The sequence below is a fragment of the Ostrinia nubilalis genome, chromosome 21, assembly GCF_963855985.1.
Source record: "Ostrinia nubilalis chromosome 21, ilOstNubi1.1, whole genome shotgun sequence".
Classification (NCBI taxonomy): domain Eukaryota; kingdom Metazoa; phylum Arthropoda; class Insecta; order Lepidoptera; family Crambidae; genus Ostrinia; species Ostrinia nubilalis.
The window spans coordinates 11819210-11842444 of NC_087108.1; the positions used below are offsets into that span (position 1 = coordinate 11819210).

At 36.6% G+C, this 23235-nt stretch overlaps 1 protein-coding gene across 1 annotated transcript in view; it reads right to left on the reverse strand.

Moving 5' to 3' along the window:
* Positions 1-22821, reverse strand: part of LOC135082495 (bicaudal D-related protein homolog) — a 189961-nt gene extending 167140 nt beyond the window's left edge. The window contains exon 1 of the mRNA XM_063977291.1: positions 22110-22821. Within this exon, the coding sequence (XP_063833361.1) occupies positions 22110-22541 (432 nt within the window). The 5' untranslated portion in view covers positions 22542-22821. The remainder of the gene's footprint in view (positions 1-22109) is intronic.
* Between the last annotated feature and the right edge of the window lie 414 nt (positions 22822-23235).

A 23235-nucleotide genomic window follows, 5' to 3' on the forward strand; every position in this document is an offset into this window, starting at 1 on the left:
ATAAGCTACATAAAAAGATGACAATATAGGCACATAAATTCACATCGCAAAGAACCCAAAGGTTGGTGTCACAGTCAAGGCCAGAAGCCTGACCTGGCGGGAAGTGCATGCAATATAAATGCGATCGATCAGCCCTGGCCTTCAGACTAAGAACATGGCCGACGTCGGAGACAGGGTCAGACAGTAGGAAGCATGGAGCAAGATATGGGATTAAGAGATACCTATGTAATAAAAATAAGGGTGGGTGTATACCACCCAGTACACTGACATACAAATCCAGGATTAAATTTCATTTTGCATGTTATAGTCTGCCCGCCACCATGACCGTGCAACCAAGTCGAAACGTCGGGAACCTTTTTACCTTTTCAAAAGTGTTAATGTGTTGCCAAAATCCCGTTATAATGATAATAATTGGTCCTGGGGTTGTCTGAAAGAGACACGTCGTCGTCCCAATTATTGTTAATTCTTTTTATTTATAGTGTCTATCTGTGAATCTTCGTCATAATAGGTAGATGATATGTCTAGAGGTCAAGGCATCTCTAACATTTAGGTGTGTTAAACTCGATTTCATGATTGTTGCTGACCACGTCTTATGTAAGATACAAAACAACAGATGTCATAGAATGGTATTCCCATATTTTCTCTCCATCCCTCTTATTTACAGCTAGAAACTATGTACTAACGAAAACCTTTGAAACCATTAACAAACAAGGAGCTAGACTGGTTTTACAAGTACAGTATTGTGAGTATCATCAGTTCAAAGATGAGGGGTCAATTTGACATAGTAGGTACCCTTTATGATTATAAATAACTGGATACCGTCAAATAATTGACACCCAAACATCCCGTAAGTTATGTTTTCTCACAAACATCCTATAAACGAAAATTATTTACAAATAACGTGTTCAGTCACCTTGGCCTTTGGTGACAAGTCGAGTAGAAAGGCTACGGCTTCTGTCAAACTAGTCTATGACTCACGTTGTTTGTGACAAATGTTATCTAATAATAGTGATTTGATAGAATTAACTTCTATATCCAATTACTTGAGATTACTAACAGAGGTAGGTAGCAGCTACAGTTAGGGTCAAATAGTTCGACACCCAAAGTGGTTAAAAAATGACAACGCAACCTTATTTCAATTGTAACAAAGACGTGTTGCGATGTTTTGGATACTTTGGGTGTCACGAACTATTTGACGCTGACTGTACGTATTCAATTGTTTTACAATTTGGGCACCTGGGATTTCCCGATTCTGGAATACGCGGGAAAACCCGAGATTTTCAAGTTCTAGAGAATTGAAGTTGATTAATTGGATACACGGTTTTTCCAGTTCTACTGATAATGTCGAGACAAAATTGTCTCTCCAACTCTGGCCAGCGTGGGGAGTGTAGACCTAATTCTTTATTTGCATCTGGTAAATTAAAGAGGGTCGCGCTCCTGTAGTGGAGACCAAATGACCTGATAATTATGATGACTGATTTGAAGGTGACCGAGTACCTTCGCCACTTCTCAGCACCAGCATATATATTGTCCCGACGTGGTGGTAGGGCAAGTTATATTTGGGACGTGTACAAGTGCTCTGAAAAGGGCTTAAATACTAATAATTTGAATTTGATGTCGATTGCCTTTGTGTGTCTAGAAAAAATTTTGATAATCTATACTTTTGACATATTTTTGTTACAAAATTATTTCCATGCTTCGCTAGTTTATGAATAAATTAACTATTTAGTAGGTCCATCAGTGCATAGTGTTGCGAAAAGTCATCAGTACAGATTTAGCAGTAAGCAATGGCGTTGATTATCCGTCAACCACAAGGCCGCGACCTCAAATCACAACTCTCACTTCGTACCGAAGCGGAAAAGGGTATAAGTACGAAAATGTTATTTCTCAGACAACTGTTTTTTATTTAATATTTTTTATAAAAAATACTGAATGTAAGTAGACAGTAGAGATGAGACGTATTTACTAGAACAGATCCACACACTAGGTATTTTACAGTACTAAGTGGCACCTATTCCAATTTTTAAAATACTTGATCCACCTAGTATTTTTTAAATTACACGATTTCCGACCCTACCATCAAAGTAATAGAGGTTATTATTGCATAATCCGTAGTCGTCCACCTAGTAATTTTTAAATTACACGATTTCCGACCCTACCATCAAAGTAATAGAGGTTATTATTGCATAATCCGTAGTCGTGTATTACGCGCACCGCGTATTTCTCGCTAAGCTTATGTGCGAACGTAGAGATTCACTCCGTCTCTGTCCGACAAACAAAAGACAATGCCGGAAATTGGCGTCTTTTTTTTTTCGCGCGGCCATCGACCAAACTTTGTTTTTTGATTACAAAATAGTGTAATAAACCAAACTTACTATTGCATGTATACCTCTAAACTCAGTCTGAACTGAGTTACGAGCATTAGAAGTTTGATTATTTTCATACTAGATTTGCTTTTTGCGCGCAAAGTTTTCTAACAAATTGCAACAAAATAGTGAGATTGTATGTGTAAACAAACAATACCATCCATTAAAGGCTCCAGACATCAGTATGGAGCAGAATCAGCGCAATAAAAAAATAGCGCAATATTTTGTTGCAATTTCTTACAAAACTTGCGCACAATAAGCAAATCTAGTATGAAAATCATCAAACTTCTAATGCTCGTAACTCAGTTCAGACTGAGTTTAGAGGTATACATGTCATAGTAGGTTTGGTTTATTACACTATTTTGTAATCAAAAAACAAAGTTTGGTCGAGGGCCGCGCGAAAAAAAAAAGACGCCACTTTCCATACAAAATCTGGCATTGCCATTTGAGTGCAGGCAGGTGTGAGATAGGAATAGCCTGTTGAAGTATGAAGGGAGGATATCAATAAATCAACAGCCAGCAAAAACATTATTATTCAATTTCAAATTGCATTATTAATACAACGGTTGTATCTTTTCAAAGAAAATTGTATTTTAAAGTCATAATACGTGGATTAGTCCGCACTAGTCGCGTCAAGTATGGTAAATTACTACGTACTAGGTGGAATAGGTATTTGGATCAAGTATTAATAAATACTTGGAATAGGTGCACCTAGTATCAAATTTACCTAGTATAACCCATCTCTAGTAGACAGAGACTAAAGTAATGAGCTACATTATAGTAACGATATAAATAGAATAAATCATTAAATGTGCAACACATTCTTGAAAACATTGATAGAGGCTTGTGTTCGCCTGTCAAGTTAACGCAACAAAATTCACTAAAACAATGAAGCCATTATTTTAGGTTTTTATTAATTACACTGCAGATTTCGTGAAACGTAAACGTTTTACATATAAATTACTATTATTATAAAACGTTTAAAAGCAGTACCAATTAAAATAAATAAATGTGTAATTATTCGTAGTTGATATTGAGAAAATGCTTTTCGTTTCCATAAAAAATGCGTAAACACACCAACGGGAGCTAAACAACGCCAATTATAACACGCTGGTCCAATTAAAACATATACAGTTGTTTTTGTGCGTAATAACCTTAAGCATGTAATAAATATTAAATATACAGTTACACAATTTTATACGAAGGCAGTCGAGTTGGTACGGGTAGAATGATTCACTCATTTGTATTCGGGACTGGACACAATACTAAACCAAAGTGAACTAACCTTACAGTTGTTGAATAGCAAATCAGCGTAGAGACGATATCACGTGAAACTTAACACTGGAGCAGCTTATGTGGTGGTAATAGGTACGATTTTGCATAAAAATACATCTGATGTGACACAAGCCTTAACGTATCAAACTAGTTTTTGCTTGCGTCCTCGCCTATGAGATATAGTTTTTGGGTACAACATCGTTATTGCCGCGTCCCGTGATGTTTAAAATCTTAACAATTTCGCAAAACCTTCATCATCATCATCATCAGGTCAGGTAGTCTCCACTGCTGGACCAAGATTCATCTCTAATTCACAGGTAGGTAAATTGAGGATTTGGACACTTTTCACGCTGGCCAGATGGATGTGAAACATTCGGGAAAACTTCAATTTGAAAGTTATGCCAATACGTTTCAAAATAAACTCATAGCGGTCTATGCTAAGTAATTAGTCAGGCTTTTTAACCAATTTTAAGTAAGATTTGGAGACCTTCATTAGTTTCAGAAATTTATTTTAGTGCTCTACACTGGTGATACTATAAAATAAGTGACCATAGAACATCCATTATCTTAAGAATATAGAGCAAATATAAATAAAATTGAATTCTCCTTCCTCAAGTGGCTCCTTTTTTTCGTAAAATATAAGTAAACAACAGTTATTATAACCGACTACTACTAGTCGTTTACGAAAACATTTTGTTTGGCAACAGCGCCATCTTTAAAGTTTTAAAACTTTGTACAGACAACCTCAATCAAGCTAAACACTGTGGCTCTTATTTCAGCTGCAATAAATTCTATTTTGCAACGATAATGTAGTCTGACGAGCTGTGGACTGTAAGTGAATGATTAAATTCTTTTGATATCAGAAACAAGCGGAATAGCACGAAACCGACCGAACGTGCAAAGAACTCGAAGAATCGTGAAAATACAGTACGAAGAACAACAGTAGCACCACAAGGAATTTATTGAAAGTCTTAGTAAACTCTGCATGGCCTTTTGGAATTGAGAATTGCAGCTTTAGGGTGCTCATCTTCTATACAAGGTGCTATGCTGCTGTCTTTCCCGAAGACTATAATCCGGGCCTTTTAAAGGCGAGAGTGAATAGGCACTTACAGGGCAGATAATATGTACAATCCTAGACTGCATCCCACTTAACATCAGGTGCGATTGTGGTCAAATACCTGCCTTGTTATGCATAAAAAAAGACTCGCATGATGATGAAAGCACTTGTTGTGTTTCATTCTCCATCTGAATGAGTCCTAAAAGTAACTTTAGGTTCATGATCTTGATGAGATCATGGATCTTATTTGTCTCTACTATTCACTTGTTTGTTGATGTTAGTTTAAGCGCTCCTCTAAGTTGCACTGTGTCAACAATTACTGTCATCAGTAGCATGTATTTCAAAAATAAGATCAGGTTACCAAAAACTGGTTTCGGTTATTGCAAGACACTTTGAAACGGCCATTCTGTGCCCTCTTGTATTGTTGCACCTACGTGCCGTCTCACTGCAACCATTCCATTGCAATACCGTGACGTCACAATCAGATAGAGACAGCAATATCTCTAGTCCTTGTCTAATAAATTTATTACAGTACAATGACCAAGCAATGCAGGTACCTAATTTATTTGCTTGATTACCTAAACTAAAACCAATTAGAATTATTATATTTCCAGTTTAAAATAGTAATACGAAATCATTTAGTTCTGTTGTTAGTTCAGCTGCACTTAAAACCGTTAACTACGGCTAGTAAATATTGGGCGCGTTGGCAGAATTATATCTATAATTGGGTGGAAATTTATATAACCTTAGATTTTTCTAAAGATATGGAACATGATTGCGTCTTCCCAAGTTAAAAGAAAAATTCACAACTGATGATGCAGTTTAAGAGATCTTGAGTAAAATGATAACAACAATATTTATACAAGAAGGAAGAAAAACAATCAACTTTTTAAATGTGTTCAATAAAATAGTGCCTAAGAAAAAAATACACCAAACCTCTTCAATGCTAAATGAAAATCCCAAGTATAGCTAATCAAAATAACGTGGGGAAAGTGTGAAGTAACGATAACAAGATAGAGTTACTACTCAGCTTTGTTCAAGGTAATCTGACTAGCTAACTTCGTTGTGAGATATACGTAAAGACCACTTTGACAAACTAGCGTTTGCATTTTTGGAATTCGATAAAAAGGGACTGATACTGATTTATAGTTTAGGTTAGTAACATTATGAAGTTTCCTCTAAATTACCCAGTAATTTTGAATGCAGGAATAACAAATATCCATCTATCTCCGCGTTTTAACTATTTAAGTAGGAAATACCTGGATGCGGGCAGCACAGGACCGGTCGTTATGGAAATCCTTGAGGGAGGCCTTTGTCCAGTAGTGGACGTCATTTGGCTGAACGAACGAACAGATCTAGGGAAGACGAGGCACAGACGGCATGGATTCGCGTGGTAATTTCTTTATAGAATCTTCTATTAATTGTCAATTTGCCATAGTTGTCACGCAAAGAATATGAAATCAACACGTGGAGTCACGCTTTCTGTCTGGCGAGGCCTTAAACGTTGATAGGGTGAAAAAATATTTAGTTAGTTCTTTTTTGCCTGTTCAAATTCGTGTTACAAGGAGGTTTAGGTCGCTGGCTAAGGCCATGAAGCAAATATGGCGCCAAGGGATCAGTCAAGGCATTGTTATAGGCCAATGACCATAAAATATAAAAAAGGAAACATTCGGAGCCAAAATAGCGCACCTAAAACGTTTATGTCTGGCCTCAACAATATTGTATTTAATTCTTATGTCACTTTCAATGAGATGTGATAGAATTTAACATTTCTCAATTAGGTCTTTTTTCTCTGTGAGAATCTCTTCATCTTTAGCACACATACATATACTTAAATTTTGGATTAAAAACAATGAAGAATTATTTTGATAATTTTGCATGGTATTTTATAAACAGGAAAATTTTAAAAAGTAAAATCGCATTTATTATTTGCAAGGAGAGATCAAGCTTAATGGTAATTCATAATGCTTTAGGCCAATTGAATTCTTACAAAAGAAACGTGCGATATAGAAAGCAAAAGGCTGCTCCAGACATCAGAAACAGCCAAAGGAGAACAGAAAGTTCAATCCAACGCAACCGTAAACCATACCGAAATTGGGATTGCAATTTTATTTGTTGCTGGTACTATCATTACTATTTATGTGAGTAATTAAATTATCAAGATGAAAGCCTTATTTTGTTATTTATAGATAAAAATGATGAATTTAGCATTCCGTTGCATTTTAACCCCCCTCAGCGAATTTATCGAAACATCGATCTTTTAGGTAATCTGCTCATACAAAGTTATTGAAACATTGATGATTTAAACAACTAAGCAACAATGCTTCGTTCTTACTTTATAATCTTTTTTCTGTGTTATATTATTTTTAACCGACTTCAATAAAAGGAAGAGATTCTCAATTCAGTTGTGATGTTTTTTTTAAATACCAATGTTGTTCTTTGTAACTCACTTTTCCAAGTAATATTGAAAATTACGGTAAAATAATTTTTTGTAGCGGAAAATCATCAATTTTCCTCCATGTAGAGGCTGTTCTATCAGGTCTGTGACAATCAGACGCGTTAACCTACATAGTCCCGCCTCTGGCGTGCACTGACCCTGACTGGTATTTCGGACGAGTCTGTAGTCTATGATCAATGTCTATGAACCCATCAGTTGCATGGTTTGATTGCATGGGTGCATCTGGAGCAGTTGTATGGGCTACACGTGTAAGAAACTGGAGTGAAAGTAAAACTGGAACGTGCCGAACTAAAACGAACTAAAAAAAGGCCGTAAAGGTATGCAATAGGTCGTAGGTTCGATCCTCACGTAATGCAAATGTATATTATATAGGTTTTTTGTTTATAAAAATATCTTACAACTGTAGAAAATTGAGTATACACGCGAGTTAATATACCCTTTGTCACTTGTAGTATTAGTTAAACCACCTATGCCACGAATAGATGTGTATGTACAGCGAAATGGAATGTAATGGCCAAAAAGTTGGAAACACAACATTATTCCAACTGTATAAAAGACGTGGTGCGAACTTTTTGGCTACTTTGGGTGCTTTGGGTACTTTGTTGTATCTAAGATTCGCAGGATGTTCCAAAAAAGGCACGTCACACTGATACCTAAGACGTATCGAACAAGCCTAATATCATCCTGTCTAGGTATTTTGATTTGCTGTCGACTGTACTTTAATATTCTATTATTATAAAATTCACACCAAGTCACGACCAATTTGCCTATTCTAAAGACATTAGCGCACATTACCCGAAGATGGACCGATATACGAACATAACTGGAGAAAGTGCGACGTCGTGTACTGACAATAAAAACGTTTTAACGCACGAGAGCGATAAACTGGTGGAATAAAAACTATCAGCAAAATCCTAATATAAGTTCTATGATTATCATCACCATCATGTGATTTATTCTCTACTGCAGAAGCAAGACCCTCTCCATCCATCAGCAAATGGAGGATTTTGCCAACACTCCTAAACCTAGTCTTGAAGAACCCTGATGTGCGCATATACGATCCTTTTTTGGGTCAAGCTGCAGATCCTGGCTATACAGGAGTTGCAGCGGTGGGAACGAGAGGTGGGAATAGTCCAGTAAAATATTTGGCACTTAGTCACCTTTTACGCAATTAACGGGAAGAGTGGGTTCTGCCGGAACCACACGGCCAATATTTCTAATTATAGCAAATTAGAACGCCTCAGTAATTTCCTTTGCCAGATGTCCAGATTTACATGGGACGTTCCAATCTAAAAGTCTAGAGACCAAACGTCCGATTCATCCTAGACTGAAGTGCTAAAGATCCCTAGTTTTTAGAAGCCTCCATAGTTCGCTATCCTCGGAAATACTCAACATCCCTAGTTGGTTTCGTGGAAGACCAAGCTATAGCTAAGCAGAAGTTGCTGTAATGGAACCTAGACGCTGGTATTCCAGTCACCACCAAATTCTATACTTTGATTACCAGTTTTAAAGTAATGTTGAGCATGTAACAATACATTGACAAAATATATCCCACATAAGATCCTCTCAATTTACCTACAAATGGATGATTTTGTCTACACTAGTCTTGAAGAAGCCTGATATTCGCATATTTGACCCTTTTTGGGTTGGGTTTTTATTGGCAGTCAAGGCATAGATTTTTGTTTACGTTGATTTGCCGTTCTCCGTACCTACCTACATTGTACGGAAAAATAAGACCAAACTAAAACAATACAAGATTATTATTTTATTATCGCACAGCCGAGCGTCAAAGTAGCCGTGATTTGGCGACCCCAGACCGGTTAGTCGAGTCTCGGGCGGGGCAGCTTCTGATCGAGTTCATGGTACGAACTTGTTACTTAGTTTATGTCACGGGCAATGAGTGATATGTGTTATTTGCCATGCGAAAGATACTTCCTAATGACTTCATTTAGGTAGAATTTCAGTCATTTTGCGAATTTGTCATTTTGAGAAACTGACATTTTGCGAAAGCCATTTTGAGAATCTGTCATTTTGCGTTTCTGACAGTTGTGAATCTGCCATTTTGTGTGTTTGACATTATGCACCTAAATCACATTACATTAATGTATTGTTTGATGTGATGCCGTCAGTATTGAACTATACGTTGGTTACTTATCTTGCTTCAAGATTATGATATTTGAGTGTTCTGCAGGCATGAAGACGGAATTGATATGATATCACAATAAACGCACATTTTTGAATAGGTACGTAACCAACCAGCATAAGAGGTAGATAGAGATGAAAAAATTCTCGTTACTTGTGTTGAACACTAGTCTGAAACGATATTTCCGAACAAAACGTCATTTTAAACTCGTGTTCAACACGCGTCTGACTATCAAAGAAGTATGCTCTATTTCTATGTTCTGTGGCTCTAAACAGGATTGTTGCCAATATTATTACTTATAAAAAGTCGTCTGGTACCAGAATGCAAGCTTTGCGTCATTTGGGACAGTGTAAAAATTTCAAGCACATTTTTTCGAAAAGCAGTGTCGAAAAGTGAGCCAAATTCTGCCAAAGGCTATTCAGCACAACATCCGTCTAAACAAACAACGGTTAAGGATGATGTGCCCGACACCCATGACCACCCATTTACCCAAATCACATACAACCACCGGTCACGGTGTGAAGCTGGTACCGTTAGGTGATTCACGCGAACAAAGGATCTCGGTTCGGTGCCGGGTTTTATCACCATAATATTTGCTAGTGGTTAACGAGAAAGGTAAATTACCAGAGTAACGTGGTTTTACGATTTTTTCCTGCCTGTTATGTTATGTTTTTTATAGTGATTCTTATGCTAGGTTGCACGGGTTGCACCACCTAATCTTAAAACTACGACTATAACGCCGGTGTTTTTTGTATGGAGTTTGACAGATTTTTGACGTTTGTTAAAGTATAAGATGATGCAACCCAGCCTTAAAAGTAAAAAATATTAAAATCAGACTAGAAATTAAAAAAGATTTAAGCAACTTTTTACAGAATTTACAAAGCGTGACGTCACAATATGGCGGTCCGATGCGTGATTAGCGCGAAAGTAACGTCACAAGTTTTTTGTCCACAACGAGGAAGCTCTTGGTCTGCAGCATCTCATCTAATAAAAAGTTGGCTTGCATCTGATGATCATCTACTGGAATGATGATCAAGCCGAAGGCGGAAGCGAATATGAGTAAAATAGGATTTTTTACATAATTTTATGCGAAATCCGTATTATACTCGTAGGTACGCAATTTAGTAGGTCTTACCTGAAAAAGGACCAACTATCATAAAAAAAAACAAATGCATGTCACCGTTTTATAAAAACTTATGACGTAGATAAAGTACCTATTCGTACTAATCCCTCGAGATATCACTTCAACGTGTAATCATTGTAGTGCGATCAATAAGTACCTAGGCACAATAATGTTCAGTTATCTCTAGACTACAGATAAAACAACATGAGTATCTGTCATTTTTCCAGCTGGTATCTACAAAATTTTTTACGGGTGTGTACAAAATTTTAATCTTGATTTTCAAAAACGTTTTAAGATAAGTTCGATAATCTAGTGGTTAAAATACTACTTTTGTCGGTGTGATGTGTGTTACATTTTTAGGACATCCATTGAATCAATATTGATGAATTTTTGCATAAGAATAGGGTGATATCAAGTAACATCAACAAGAAGGACATAGACAAAAGAGAGTGAAATAGGGGATGAAAATTTTCAAAGGAATCATAATTAGCTATTTCTCAAGTTGGTGTTATGATTTTTTTTATTTATGCTTTTGGTTTGAATATCTCACTCTATTTGCCTTGTATTTTTAATTGACTTCAACAAAAGGTGTTTTATTTAATAATTAACAATATAATATCTTACAAGACGTTGCAAAGGTGTTTCCTCTAATATACCTAATGAATGAAAGTATTTACTTAAGTTATCTCCTCATTAAGATAGTGACTACCTATACAAGCATTACTCACGAATATTAATAGGTATAATTAATACTATATTACTCACATTAACATCTGATTCATATCAAGTAGTTAACAGATATCGATTGCTTAAGCGATAAGTTTTATAATGATGAAATGCAATCTCCGTTTCACAAACCTTTTGTTGTTGATTGATTTCTAATAGTTTTGCTGGTCCGTTAAATTAGTTTAATAATTCGTAGGATATAATACACAAAGCTTGAACGTAAGACCATAAATGATATTACAAAATGATTAAGTGCTATAATATAGGCTCCCAATACCGTCTGGCCAGCGTGGGTAGTGTAGACCAAAACTCTTTCATAATCGAACAGCTAGGAACTGAAATTCGCTGCCTGCTGCTGTCTTTCCTAGACACTATAATCCAGGCCTTTTCAAGGCGAGAGTGAGTGCACTTACAGGGCAGATATGTACCATCCTAGACTGCATCTTACTTATCATCAAGTGCGATTGCGGCCAAATACCTGCCTTGTTCTGCATAAAAATACCGCCATTTGCCTCTAAATTGGAGATAGTCATGTTCCTTAAATGCAGAGTACATGACCTGACAGTTTAACTTTCTCCCGGGACAAACTTGACCTTCACTGGTTGGGTTTTTTTGGCGGTCAAGCTGTAGATCCTGGCTACACAGGAGTTGCAGCGGTGGGAACGAGAGGTGAGAATAGTCCCGTACATGACCAGACGCTTCCTAGTTCGAGCAAATTTCAGTGAAACCTACCAAATCTATGTAAGACCACTTATGTACCTGGAATTACGCAAATAAACAAATTTGATTTGAAGAAGAATTTACTTTAACTTGTCAAAAATGAGTGTAACACGAAACGATAATTTAAATAACATGTCCGCACTCTAATAAAAACTAACAACCTAATTGGTACTTTCGCAAAGTTATAATTTAGACGAACTTATCGTGAATACCTATCGGAATGACCAAAGCGATGACGTCATGATCATAAACCTCTATGCTATAAAATGTTCTTTTTACACGCCACAGGTATTGCCAAAGACACAAAAATAGTATCAAGATTGTCTATTTTGATAACGCCTATCTTCGAACCAAGAAATGTACGAGATTAGATTCAATAAACTAATTTCCAAAATTCTCTCAAACTCAAATTGAAACAATTAGTTTTTTGGACTTTGGAAGCCCTCTACTAACCACCTACTGAAACTCCTGACTGAAACTACTGAAAGATCTACAGCTTGATGGCTAACAAACCCAACTAGTGTAGGCAAAATTGCTCCCGGAGGGAAATTTTAACAGATATTGAACCAATATAAATTGCAATAAGTTCACCAGAAGAAAATAGGAGGAGATTGAAACTAAGCATCGATTCCCCTTCGATAATGCAAAATGACAAATAAAAGCACAGAAAGTAGCTGGTGGTGTAGTTACTAATTTTCAGTAAGGACCTTATCCTTATAAGGACCTTATTATATTAAAAGTAGTGACCAATTCGCAATAGGGACACCTATCAATAGTAATTTAACGCCGTTTTGTTTACAATACGATATACAACTCCATTGTTTGGTACTTATAGCCTAGTAGCTAACACATCGGTCATCAGCAATCTTTAGGGCTGGCGATCAGCTTTTACAAGTATTTTTAATCCACAACGAGGAAGCTCTTAGTCTGTATCTTATCTGATAGAAAGTGATAACCTTCTTCAAGCCAAAGATGTGAGATTTGCCCGGAGTACTCAACCACAGAGGAACTGGCTATTTTACAACTGTCAGAACAAAATGTCTTAAAAGAAAAGACAAGAGATCTCATGGACAAAGACCAATGTACGATTCTACTACAGTAGCCCACAAAATGCAGTTTCATGTATTCAGTAACCAGTACAGAGAAACCAATACAGTAGTCACTGAGAATGGAGACGACTCAGCATCAGGTCAAAAGAAGAGGTCTTAAACTTTAACGTTAAAGAACTGACGAGGACAACTCCTCGAACTGGTCATATCTTTCAAACTAAAATCAACCTGTTTCCCGAAGTAGCATTGAATTAAATTTTTGAAGAATTTAGCTAAACCATAATCTTTTAGGACTTTCGAATCTTCAAGATGAATATTCCAACTCCTCAAATCATCAACAGTACATTCCAACCCATTTCTAACCAGCCCTAAGCGGCACTGTCTACACAATGGCAAATTAACACGTTTTCATTAGCACAATGACGGCGACAAACATCGAAGGCTAGTCTGTCTGTCTGTAGGTACAGGCTGTGTCTGGCTTTTGTTTCAATTAGACTGACCTGACCTTTGGCATTTGACATTTGGCACGGATCATTAGTTAGGGTGATAGATATTTCTTTCAATTTATTAAACTTTGACTAAAAAAAGGCTACCAAAATAAAGCCTAAACTAAGAGTAGGGCTCTTAGTAATATCCCAGACCTGGCCATAAACTACTTCTAAATAAACTTCAGAATTCTAAAAACCTTTCGGTCGTTTGCTATCGTTACAGTCAAATGACGTCTACTGCTGGACAAAGGCCTCCCCCCAAGGATTTTCACAACGAACGGTCCTGCGCTGCCCGCATCCAGGTGCTTCCTGCCTTCACTAGATCGTCGGTCCACTGAGTGGGAAGCCTGCCTGTGGGTCTTCAAAAACAGGTTAAAAACCCAACAAATTTCTTCCGCCAGGACTTCACAATAACATTAACAGAGCAGAAACAGAATCGGTCTGCTGTCAGCGATAAAAACTTGACGTTATTCAATCGACCACGCCTAGCATCTAGATAAAACTGCTGACCTAAAAACCTGAACAATTGTGTTCGGAGATCTTGTCAAGATAATAGTAAGTTGAAGAAAAGTGACTATACATACAAGGTTCTACATATAGCAAGTATGAAACAATACCATCTTATACTATAAAAGTACATATCGTCACCGTCGTGGCAGAATTAAATAACTGACAAAACCAAAGTTGCGAGATATTCACGTTTTTGTGTTTTTTTCCGCTAAAAATGGCGATAACTTTTAAGGGTAAAAATATTTTACTGTCGGTCTTTTGATATTTTATACAGCAAATTTACCTTTATTAATTCAATATTCTTCGATGATGTTACTTTGTATTATTTTAAATAAAAAAAATAAAAATGTAATTATTTAGTTTTGCCACAACCGTATTTTACAACTAAGTTGCAGTTATTTAGTTTACGTATGTCACTTATTTAGTTTTGCCACAACCAAGGTATTACAAAAACGAATATTTCCATTGAATAAGTACACTTGTTTAATTTTGCCACACTTTTATTGACCTAAATGTTGATTTATTCATTTTATTTTATTTATTTTGTTAATGCGATTTTAGTCAAAATTTGTAAAATTGTTAAATAATACTAGAATATACCTACTTATTTAATACTTAAAAATGTTTAACAAATTGGTATGGTTACCATCAACATCAGATTCTTATAACATTGAAATTAAATTGAAAGAACCAACATCCAAATGAATATCAAAATTAAAATAATCCAAAAACAATAAAACTGTAATAGGGATCTCTCCCTAGGGATCCATAGGGATCCCTTACCCTCAACGTTATGGCAGAACGACGTTTAATGTCACTGCAGATCTCCGTTGACGCTAAGGCACATCGGCAGCTCAATAGACAGATATGGAAGTCCTTGCGACATGATGTTCGCAACTTTCAAATAGTATTAAAGAGGCGATAGAGCGGAACCAAGGCTCGAAAGTGTTCGCAAGAGACAACTCTATTGAGCGAAGCTAGCTGACGAAGCTGAAGACTGCAGAAGGTAGTGTAACGTCAACAAAAGCCGAGATTCTGGGTGATATTGAAAAGTTTTATGGACAGCTATATACCTCGACGAAGATATTGTGGATATCAGCATTATCAGCCTATACGAGATTACGATGGCTCTCAAACACCTAAAGAACAACAAGGTACCGGGTGATGACGGAATAACCTCAGAGCTTCTGAACGCGGGTGGAACATCGACATTGAAGTCAAGTCCTCCAGAGACTATTTAACTTCGTCTTACTCCAGGGAACAACGCCAGAGGCATGGAACAGAAGCGTGGTGGTACTCTTCTTCAAGAAAGGGGATAAAACCTTACTGAAGAATTACTTGACCCATCTCGCTTCTGAGTCATGTCTACAAGCTGTTTTCGAAAGTTATCACGAATGATCTCGCGCGTAGGTGCGATGACTTCCAGCCTCCCGAACAAGCCGGTTTCTGAAAAGTATCGGTACATATCGAGGTGCTGAAGTGCTTGTACAGAAACGCCACCATGTTGGTCCGAGTATAGGAGTGGAGTACAAGGGCGATTCCTCTGCAGCGAGGCATGAGGGAGATGTTATATCTCCGGATCTCCGAAACTATTCACCGCTGCATTAGAAGACGCTTTCAAACTCCTTGAATAGAAAGGATTCGGCATAAACATCAACGACGAGTACATCACTCACCTTCGGTTTGCCGACGATATTGTGTGGTCATGGCAAAATCACTGAAAGACCTCGGCACAATGCTCGAAGACCTTAATCTCCCAAAAGGTAGGCCTTCGGGTGAACAACATGGAAAAACGAAGCTTTTGTCGAATGTCTATGTTTCGCCCAACCTAGTTTAGGAGCTCAAATCTGGATATTGTTGACTAGTATGTCTACCTCGGACAAACGTTTCAGCTAGGTAGTGAAAAAGGTCGAATCCAACTCGGCTGGGCAGCATTCGGGAAACTACACAACATCCTTTCGTCCAAAATATCTCAGTGCCTATAAAGACGAAAATCTACAATCTGTATGTGTTACCACTGATGATATACGGCTCGGGAACGCGGCCTCTTACTATATAGGCCTTATAAATAAGCTCAAAGTTGCACAGCATGCTTTGAAGAGGGCTATGCTCGGTTTTTCTGTACAAGAGACAGGGCACATAGTACGCAGAACTGACACACGATGGGGCAGCAAGGTTCTGGAGTGGAGGGCATGTACCGGAAAGCACAAAGTGGACTTCATAAAGGTAGCAGGAAAGCACTGGATGCAGACCGCTACCAGCCGGTCATATTGGAAATCATTGGGGGACCCTATATTCGGCAATGGACGTCCTATATAGCTGAAAAGATGATGATGATGAAGGTAACTATCCAGATTCAATATCTGAGTAATGAACATTGAAATTAAAAGTAACATTTAAAGTAATGTTACAAAAATGAAATAAATCAGAAACACAACTGTACGAGTATTTTGAAGCAATGTTTCGGATCGAGTTGTGGCAGAATTAAATAAAGTCACTTATTGACTTTCTTAGTACAAGTATTTTAAAGCAATGTTTCGCAGTGAGTTGTGGCAGAATTAAATAAAGTCACTTATTCAGTTTTGCCACGTAAATTCTACAACAAACAGAGTTGTAATTTATGGTCAATAGTTTCACTAAACTTAAGATATCTTTGGAAATATCATAGATATTGCCACGAGAGTAAGACCAAAATATAGGTAACACTTTCTACTATACAAAAAGTGGAAAAAATGGTTTTTGCCAAAAGTGTCAGTTATTTAATTCTGCCACGACGGTGACGATATAGTTAAAAAAAAAATTAACGACGACTCATTTTCCCATAACATTGTACGTTTTTTTATTCATTTGTGTCTAGATAGAGACAAAATGATAATGTCTTTCATCATCATCATTTCAGTACTTATACCTTTCAGTACTTTCAGTACTTATACCCCCAATAATTTCCACAATGGCCGGTTGGTGGCGGCCTGCATCCAGCGCCTTCACGCTACCTTTGGGCCGAGTTCACCAACTGTCATTTAACCAATGTTTGAATAATCGGCCGATTAATTTTTAAACGTCGGTTACGCAGCTGGTTAACTATTCGCTGTTCACCACGAATATTTTAACCGTGATTAGTAAATCGGGGAATCACCATCCGTTCAGGAGTGAATGAATGAATGCTATAAGTTTACTCAATAGCGAAGTCACGTCGTTATATTTAGTCAACACGAGTTTTGGTGACATTTACATTTAGTAGCATAATATAAAACACTTTCAACTTGAGAAGTTCTTTTTTTTTTTTTTTTTATGTGATAGGAGGCAAACGAGCAGACGGATCACCTGATGGTAAGCAATTGCCGTCGCCCATGTACACCCGCAACATCAGTGAAGTGAATTTCGAAGTTCGAGAAAGCATTGGGATCATTAAGCTAGCCTGTAGTGTTCAATTTGGACGCGTAATAACGTCACGCGGCGCTGTTACTGTCAAGTCAAATGTCACTCGTGCTAATTTTATTCTCCGTGTTGATCATAGGATCATAGAGGGTGTTGATGTTATGTTTGTTTGCTGTGAATTGGGATGATAACTGGATAATGAAATCGAAATTCTATTTAGTCCGTCAGACAGATAATAAAAAAAAATTGGACGCGTATTATTTCATAATTGAATAATTTTTTACAGTATTATATTGAGATGAAATGTCGCGTGACGTCATTGTTGAGTAAAAAATCTACATAGGCGTGACGTAACACGCCATTTCAACTCGATGTAGCACTGTGAAAAAAAAAGAGATAAGGTAATATTTTTGAGTTTAATATTTTCTAATTATCTGTCTGGCGGACAAATAATTGAAATTTTGTCATCTAGCCTCTAGGTCGCCTTGGTCTGGACTCTTATATCTTTAAGATTTTCAAGAAGGCTTGTAGTGATCTTGATAGTTATCAATTAATGCATTGAACATTTACTGCATGTTTGTTTATCTATTCTCAAAACCAGCGAAATTCGAAACAATGATGCATCTGTTGCAGCCAAACTCATAGAAAAATGCCATGTGTCCAACAAATGGTACTAAACGACGGTTAAACGATGCTTTGGACCTCGGTTATAATGATCGGCTGTTTAAGGGCTATAAACACTGGTTAACGTGTGGTGAACATTAAAAATGACTTGATCAGTAGTTTAACAGCCTTACTTATAAACGTTTATTAAAATTAAGACACAGTTTAACGGTCTATTAAATAATATCTTAACTTAAAAACGATAATTAGTGTTAACCAACGTCTTAGTGACTGCTTAAATAACTGTCAAGTTAAACAGCGTCGGACCCTTGTTTAAAGCCCTAATTACCAAAATGGCGGATCAAAAAGTTAACAGCTGATGCGTGACGTGCCATGCAACGCGCTGTGTTGCTGCGCTGCGCGAAGATACACACAAAAAATAGTATGAAACACATGGCAAAGGTTGACGCAAACATAATACAAAGTGAAAGTATAACAATAGATAGACATTACAACGGTTGGTGTTTCTTAATACCTACACAGTTAAAATAATTCAATGGACTAATAATACACCACATGTTACGTCGGCGAAACCCGAAACACTAAAAAGAGTTAAACAATAAACATTCCGACAATAAAATCCTAAAGGCGTCCTAAGGGTGCATGTGCGTGAGAAACTAAAATTACCATGCCTTAAAATTGCGCTAAAAACTAACAAAGCATTTACATCTTAAGTTTGTACAAGAAGTATTACAATATTATCTAGTGTATATTATTATAATTGGTACATAATTTTAATATGGCGTATGTGGGACATAGTCGCTACAGTACTTTTGTTTGTTTGTTGTTGTAGACTTGACAGTTGACTGACAGACAGCGTTTAATTTGACATAACTTTGACGTTTATTATTCTTAATTTTAGCATTGGCTTTCGGCATTTTGGCATTAGAACTGGTCTGAAGTTCGGTTCAGGTGGATTTAAAAAAGAAAAACTCTAATTAACAGTTAATTAGTTAAGTGACGCTTAAGCAGTGTTTATAAGTGAGAAATATTTAATTACTGATTAAGAAGTTAACGAGTCATTAGTTAATTAGTTGCTTAGACGTTGATTAGTTGATTTTTATAAGTAAGGCTGTAAGTGTTAAACAGCCGTTTTAAAACTCGGTGAACTCGGCCCTAAGAGGTCGTCGGTTAATTTCTTTAATGTTAAAAAATTTTAGCCCATATAACTGTTGACAGTCAAATATTTGTTTGTGCTTCATTCGTTTTGAAGTTCCCTCCCGCTGGGACTTGAATCTGGGACAATCTGTTTAGCTAAAGTCGTTTACTTCTTTACTCTGATATTTTCTTTACTAGCAGGGGGTATCGGAACAAAAACATTAACAGTACCTACTTTGAAAGCCCTTCCATTAATGGTTTTATTAAGATTATTTTTAATTTGATGCCTGCTGCTGTTTGCAGAACTGATTTTAATAAAAATTAGCTGACTCTGCGTACTTACCGAATAATGTTCTTCAGAAATAATGTATGATTTTAATGGTGTAAGAATTTTTGAAATCGGCTCCGTATTTTCGGAGTCTATTCAATATAAACAAACAATCAATAAATCTTTCCTTTTTATAGATATAAAGATCAGGGACAGAATAAACTATTTCATCATTTATCCCGGAAAAGATGTCGCTCAAAAATATGGCGTAATTTCAAATCTCTAACTCCCAAATTCTCACGATTCATCTTACGCGATTTTTCCAAACCCTTACTCAATAATTTGACTATTGCTTAACCTTAAGAATGGAACGAACCCTTTGTCCAAAAGACCGAAAACGGCTATAAAAAACGGCCTTTATGTCTCGTAATGATTTCTCTTTCGAATAGAATTAAGAGTTCTTCCATTGGTCGTCGGTTTCGTATTGAACTATCCGGGAGATTTAAAATGAAGGCTAGTAGCTGATAATTGTTTTTTTATAAACCATATATTATTAATAATATTATGTAAATATATACCAACAAAACAGGCAGGAGTTATCAATTTACTCTGAATATATCGTTATTTATTATTTTCTATGCTAATATGAATTATACCTCGACCATTTTATCTGATTAATCTATCTTTATCAATATTATTGTGACAATATATGCAATTTATAACTTATCCTAACCTAACCAACTTTGCAAAGTCAAAAAGAATTCACTCACGAAAAACCTACGTACCTATTTATTAAAATAAAAAATTTAGGTATATGATATTTGGTAAGCAGAGAATGACGCAAGATTGCTTAAACAATTGTTCAAAACCGATGTACGGTCGACAGCACGTCAACGTAAACACTGCGGTATCTTACGTAGTTGCGATAGGGGCGAGTTTGCAACGAAAATGTATAGCTTGATGTGCTGTCGACTGTACTTGTACATTTTAAAATTGGTGTACAAACGAAGGTAAACAATTTAGTATCTTATTCCGTTATAATATGTGTTATTTCGTAACAAAACTGAATAGTCTGATGAGCCCTCAACTGTACAAGAACATATACGTGATCCACGCGTTTTTACCTTGTTGCTAATTAAAAAAATATAAATAAACACGATAGCAAACTATGGAAACATAACGCCATTATATCGCCTATAAAACGGCTTTTCCCTTGAATTTTGGCGCTTATCTCAACTCAATAACTGTTGCGATAAATTGATTCGACGATAAAACAAATGTAGGATTAGTCATCGGAACCCATGAAAACAGCGTGAAAAACAATCGATAGATGAATTTAGCAATGACTCCATAAGTAGGCTTTCAGTGCAGTTTATCCAGCAAAAGGTGGTGGGTTTGTGTCCTATCGGAGGCAGTAAATTTTTCAAGTTAATAATACTTAGGATTACAGATGCGAAGAAATCCTATTAACGTAAAAGTACATTACATCACATACTAATCGATTACTGTAGTAAATTAATAAGGGTCACGCTCAACAAAAAATATGGAAATTGAGCAAACTACATATCTTGCAACCAACTAAAAGTAAATGGGCGACAATAAAGCTAGCTAATATTGCCCTATCGAACTAGGTATGTTGTTTTGTTTATCGACACTGCTATAAAGGTAAGAAATCAAATCCGTTTTTTGTTTTGAGCCAAAATTGCCCCCTACAGCTAAAGAAATCCGCAAATAAAAAGATATCACACACTATAACAACATATCTATCAATTGAGTAAAATTTTTCGACAAGCCCGATACGCCCGTTCCCACAGACCGCCATTCAACATTACCAATTACAAAACCAATTCTCAAAGAGTTTTTCTAGTCTAATGAACAATCCAATAGCGCATTCTTTGTAATGAGTTTTTAGGAGTATCTGCAGCTATTTTGTAATTAAGAGACGCACAAAAACAATCACAAGTAACAGGCAATAGCAGAATTTTGATGGAAAAGGTTACTGAAAAGTCGAAAGAAAGAAAAGGTTGCTTCAAACAACGGCGATTCGTAGAAAAAAGTTACTGTTAAAACTGTCAATTTTTGTTAAATCCCAGCTACTGAAGATGTAATAAACGATATTTCAATAAAAGTCCATGACGCAGTTCAAAAAACAAACGTATGTCGTCACAAACTTGCAAATTGAACCTAAGACCGCTTACTTTGTGGTCTGTGGAGCTTACCACTAAACCAAACCAGACAACCGTAAACAAAAATAAGCTCAGACAAACGTCAATTCAAGTTAATGGTGTTAACTATTCACTCTTTTAAAATGTCTAAACAGAGAACTGAGGCTTATAAAACAAACCAAAAAGTTTCAAAAACGAAAACCCAACGATTGAAAATGGGAAAGAACTTCCTCTAACCTTAATGAACTTGAGGAACAATTTGGAATGTTGTTTCTGTGTTTAAAGACAAATAAAAACAAATATAAAATATAAAACAAGAAACATTAAGTTCATTATGAAACTCTACGACCCTCAGCATCGAGGGGCGTGAATAGGAAAGAGGATAGAACCATTAGCAGCAAAAACAATTCTTATAAGTTATAATATACTTAATTAACTAAACCACCCGTTAATTGAAGGAATTCAAACTAAAGTTAATTACACAACAATACGTTAAGTACCTATCGCTAAAACTATACGCAATTTGGTTAATAAATTTTTGAGAATTAGAAAAACTGAACGTAAAAATTTTTTGTGGGTAATAACATAAATTCTGACGGAGTGACTTGAAATCAGCACTTACCTCAAGTTTTTTGGAGTATTCCTCGACGACTCGCTCCTGTTCCTTTTTCAGTTCTTCGTTCTTCTCCAACAGCGCTTTCCCCAGCTCAGCGGCCAGCAAAAGGTCAGATTCCTTCTGCTGCAGCTGACTCCAGACGTCGGGCTCAATCCCGCCGTCCATACCACCTTCCCTTGAACTCGCCATTTCCAACACGTACTCCTCCAAGTCCTGGTAGAATCCTTCGTCCGATAAACTCAAAGCCTTAGCTGTTATCCTAGTTCCACTTCGAGATCTGCTCCTCCTGTGCTTACTTATTGGTGTAGACGACCGTATATTCCCCTTCCCAACAAACTCTGTCTCATCAGTTATGAAATCAGGCGATTTGTTACGATCCGGCGGTTCAGGTTTACTAATATCACTACTTCTACTATTTGTGTTAACTTCACCAGCCATTTATCTACTTAATACGTTCTAAAACTGAATAGTGTGAGTTAACTTTGCACTATTTTGGTGTAGGTATTCTTTTTGAACAGTTTGTCTATAGCCTGTTGGATTTTCGTTGTTTTGGGTAGCTTGATGCTTTTGAAAATGTTCACATTCAATTCGAGATCTTTTTTTAATGCCATTATAACTAATTGTGTATCACTTCAACATTTCCGGTTCACAACACTGCACGGCGCGCCGCGTTGGTTCGATGCCGAGAGCAACGCGGTGTTGCCTCGACGACGGTTCGGGCACAACAGTGCCGAGCGAGACCGAAGGCCCGCAACGAAGTGCAGCGGTCATAGATTATGATGGCGACAGAAGGCGGGTTAGGCATTGAAGTAGGGTTGGAGAATAAAAAATATTTGGAAACGAACGTCATTTTTAAGTAATAAATAAATAATATTTAAGGCAATCTTTTACATCAACAGATGAGGGTTGGAAATTAATATTGGAGCCTTTTTCATATTGAAAATAAATATTTTTTACCATTAAATAAATGCACTGATTTATAAAATTGTGTGGTCCAAAAAAATTATCTAAGAATAAGAATAAGAATAAGAATAAGAAATTTATTCATAATGTTCATTACATGTCAAATTTTCAATATATATTCTATCTACACAAATTATTAAATCCAGTGCGGCTATAGACTTTAAATCTT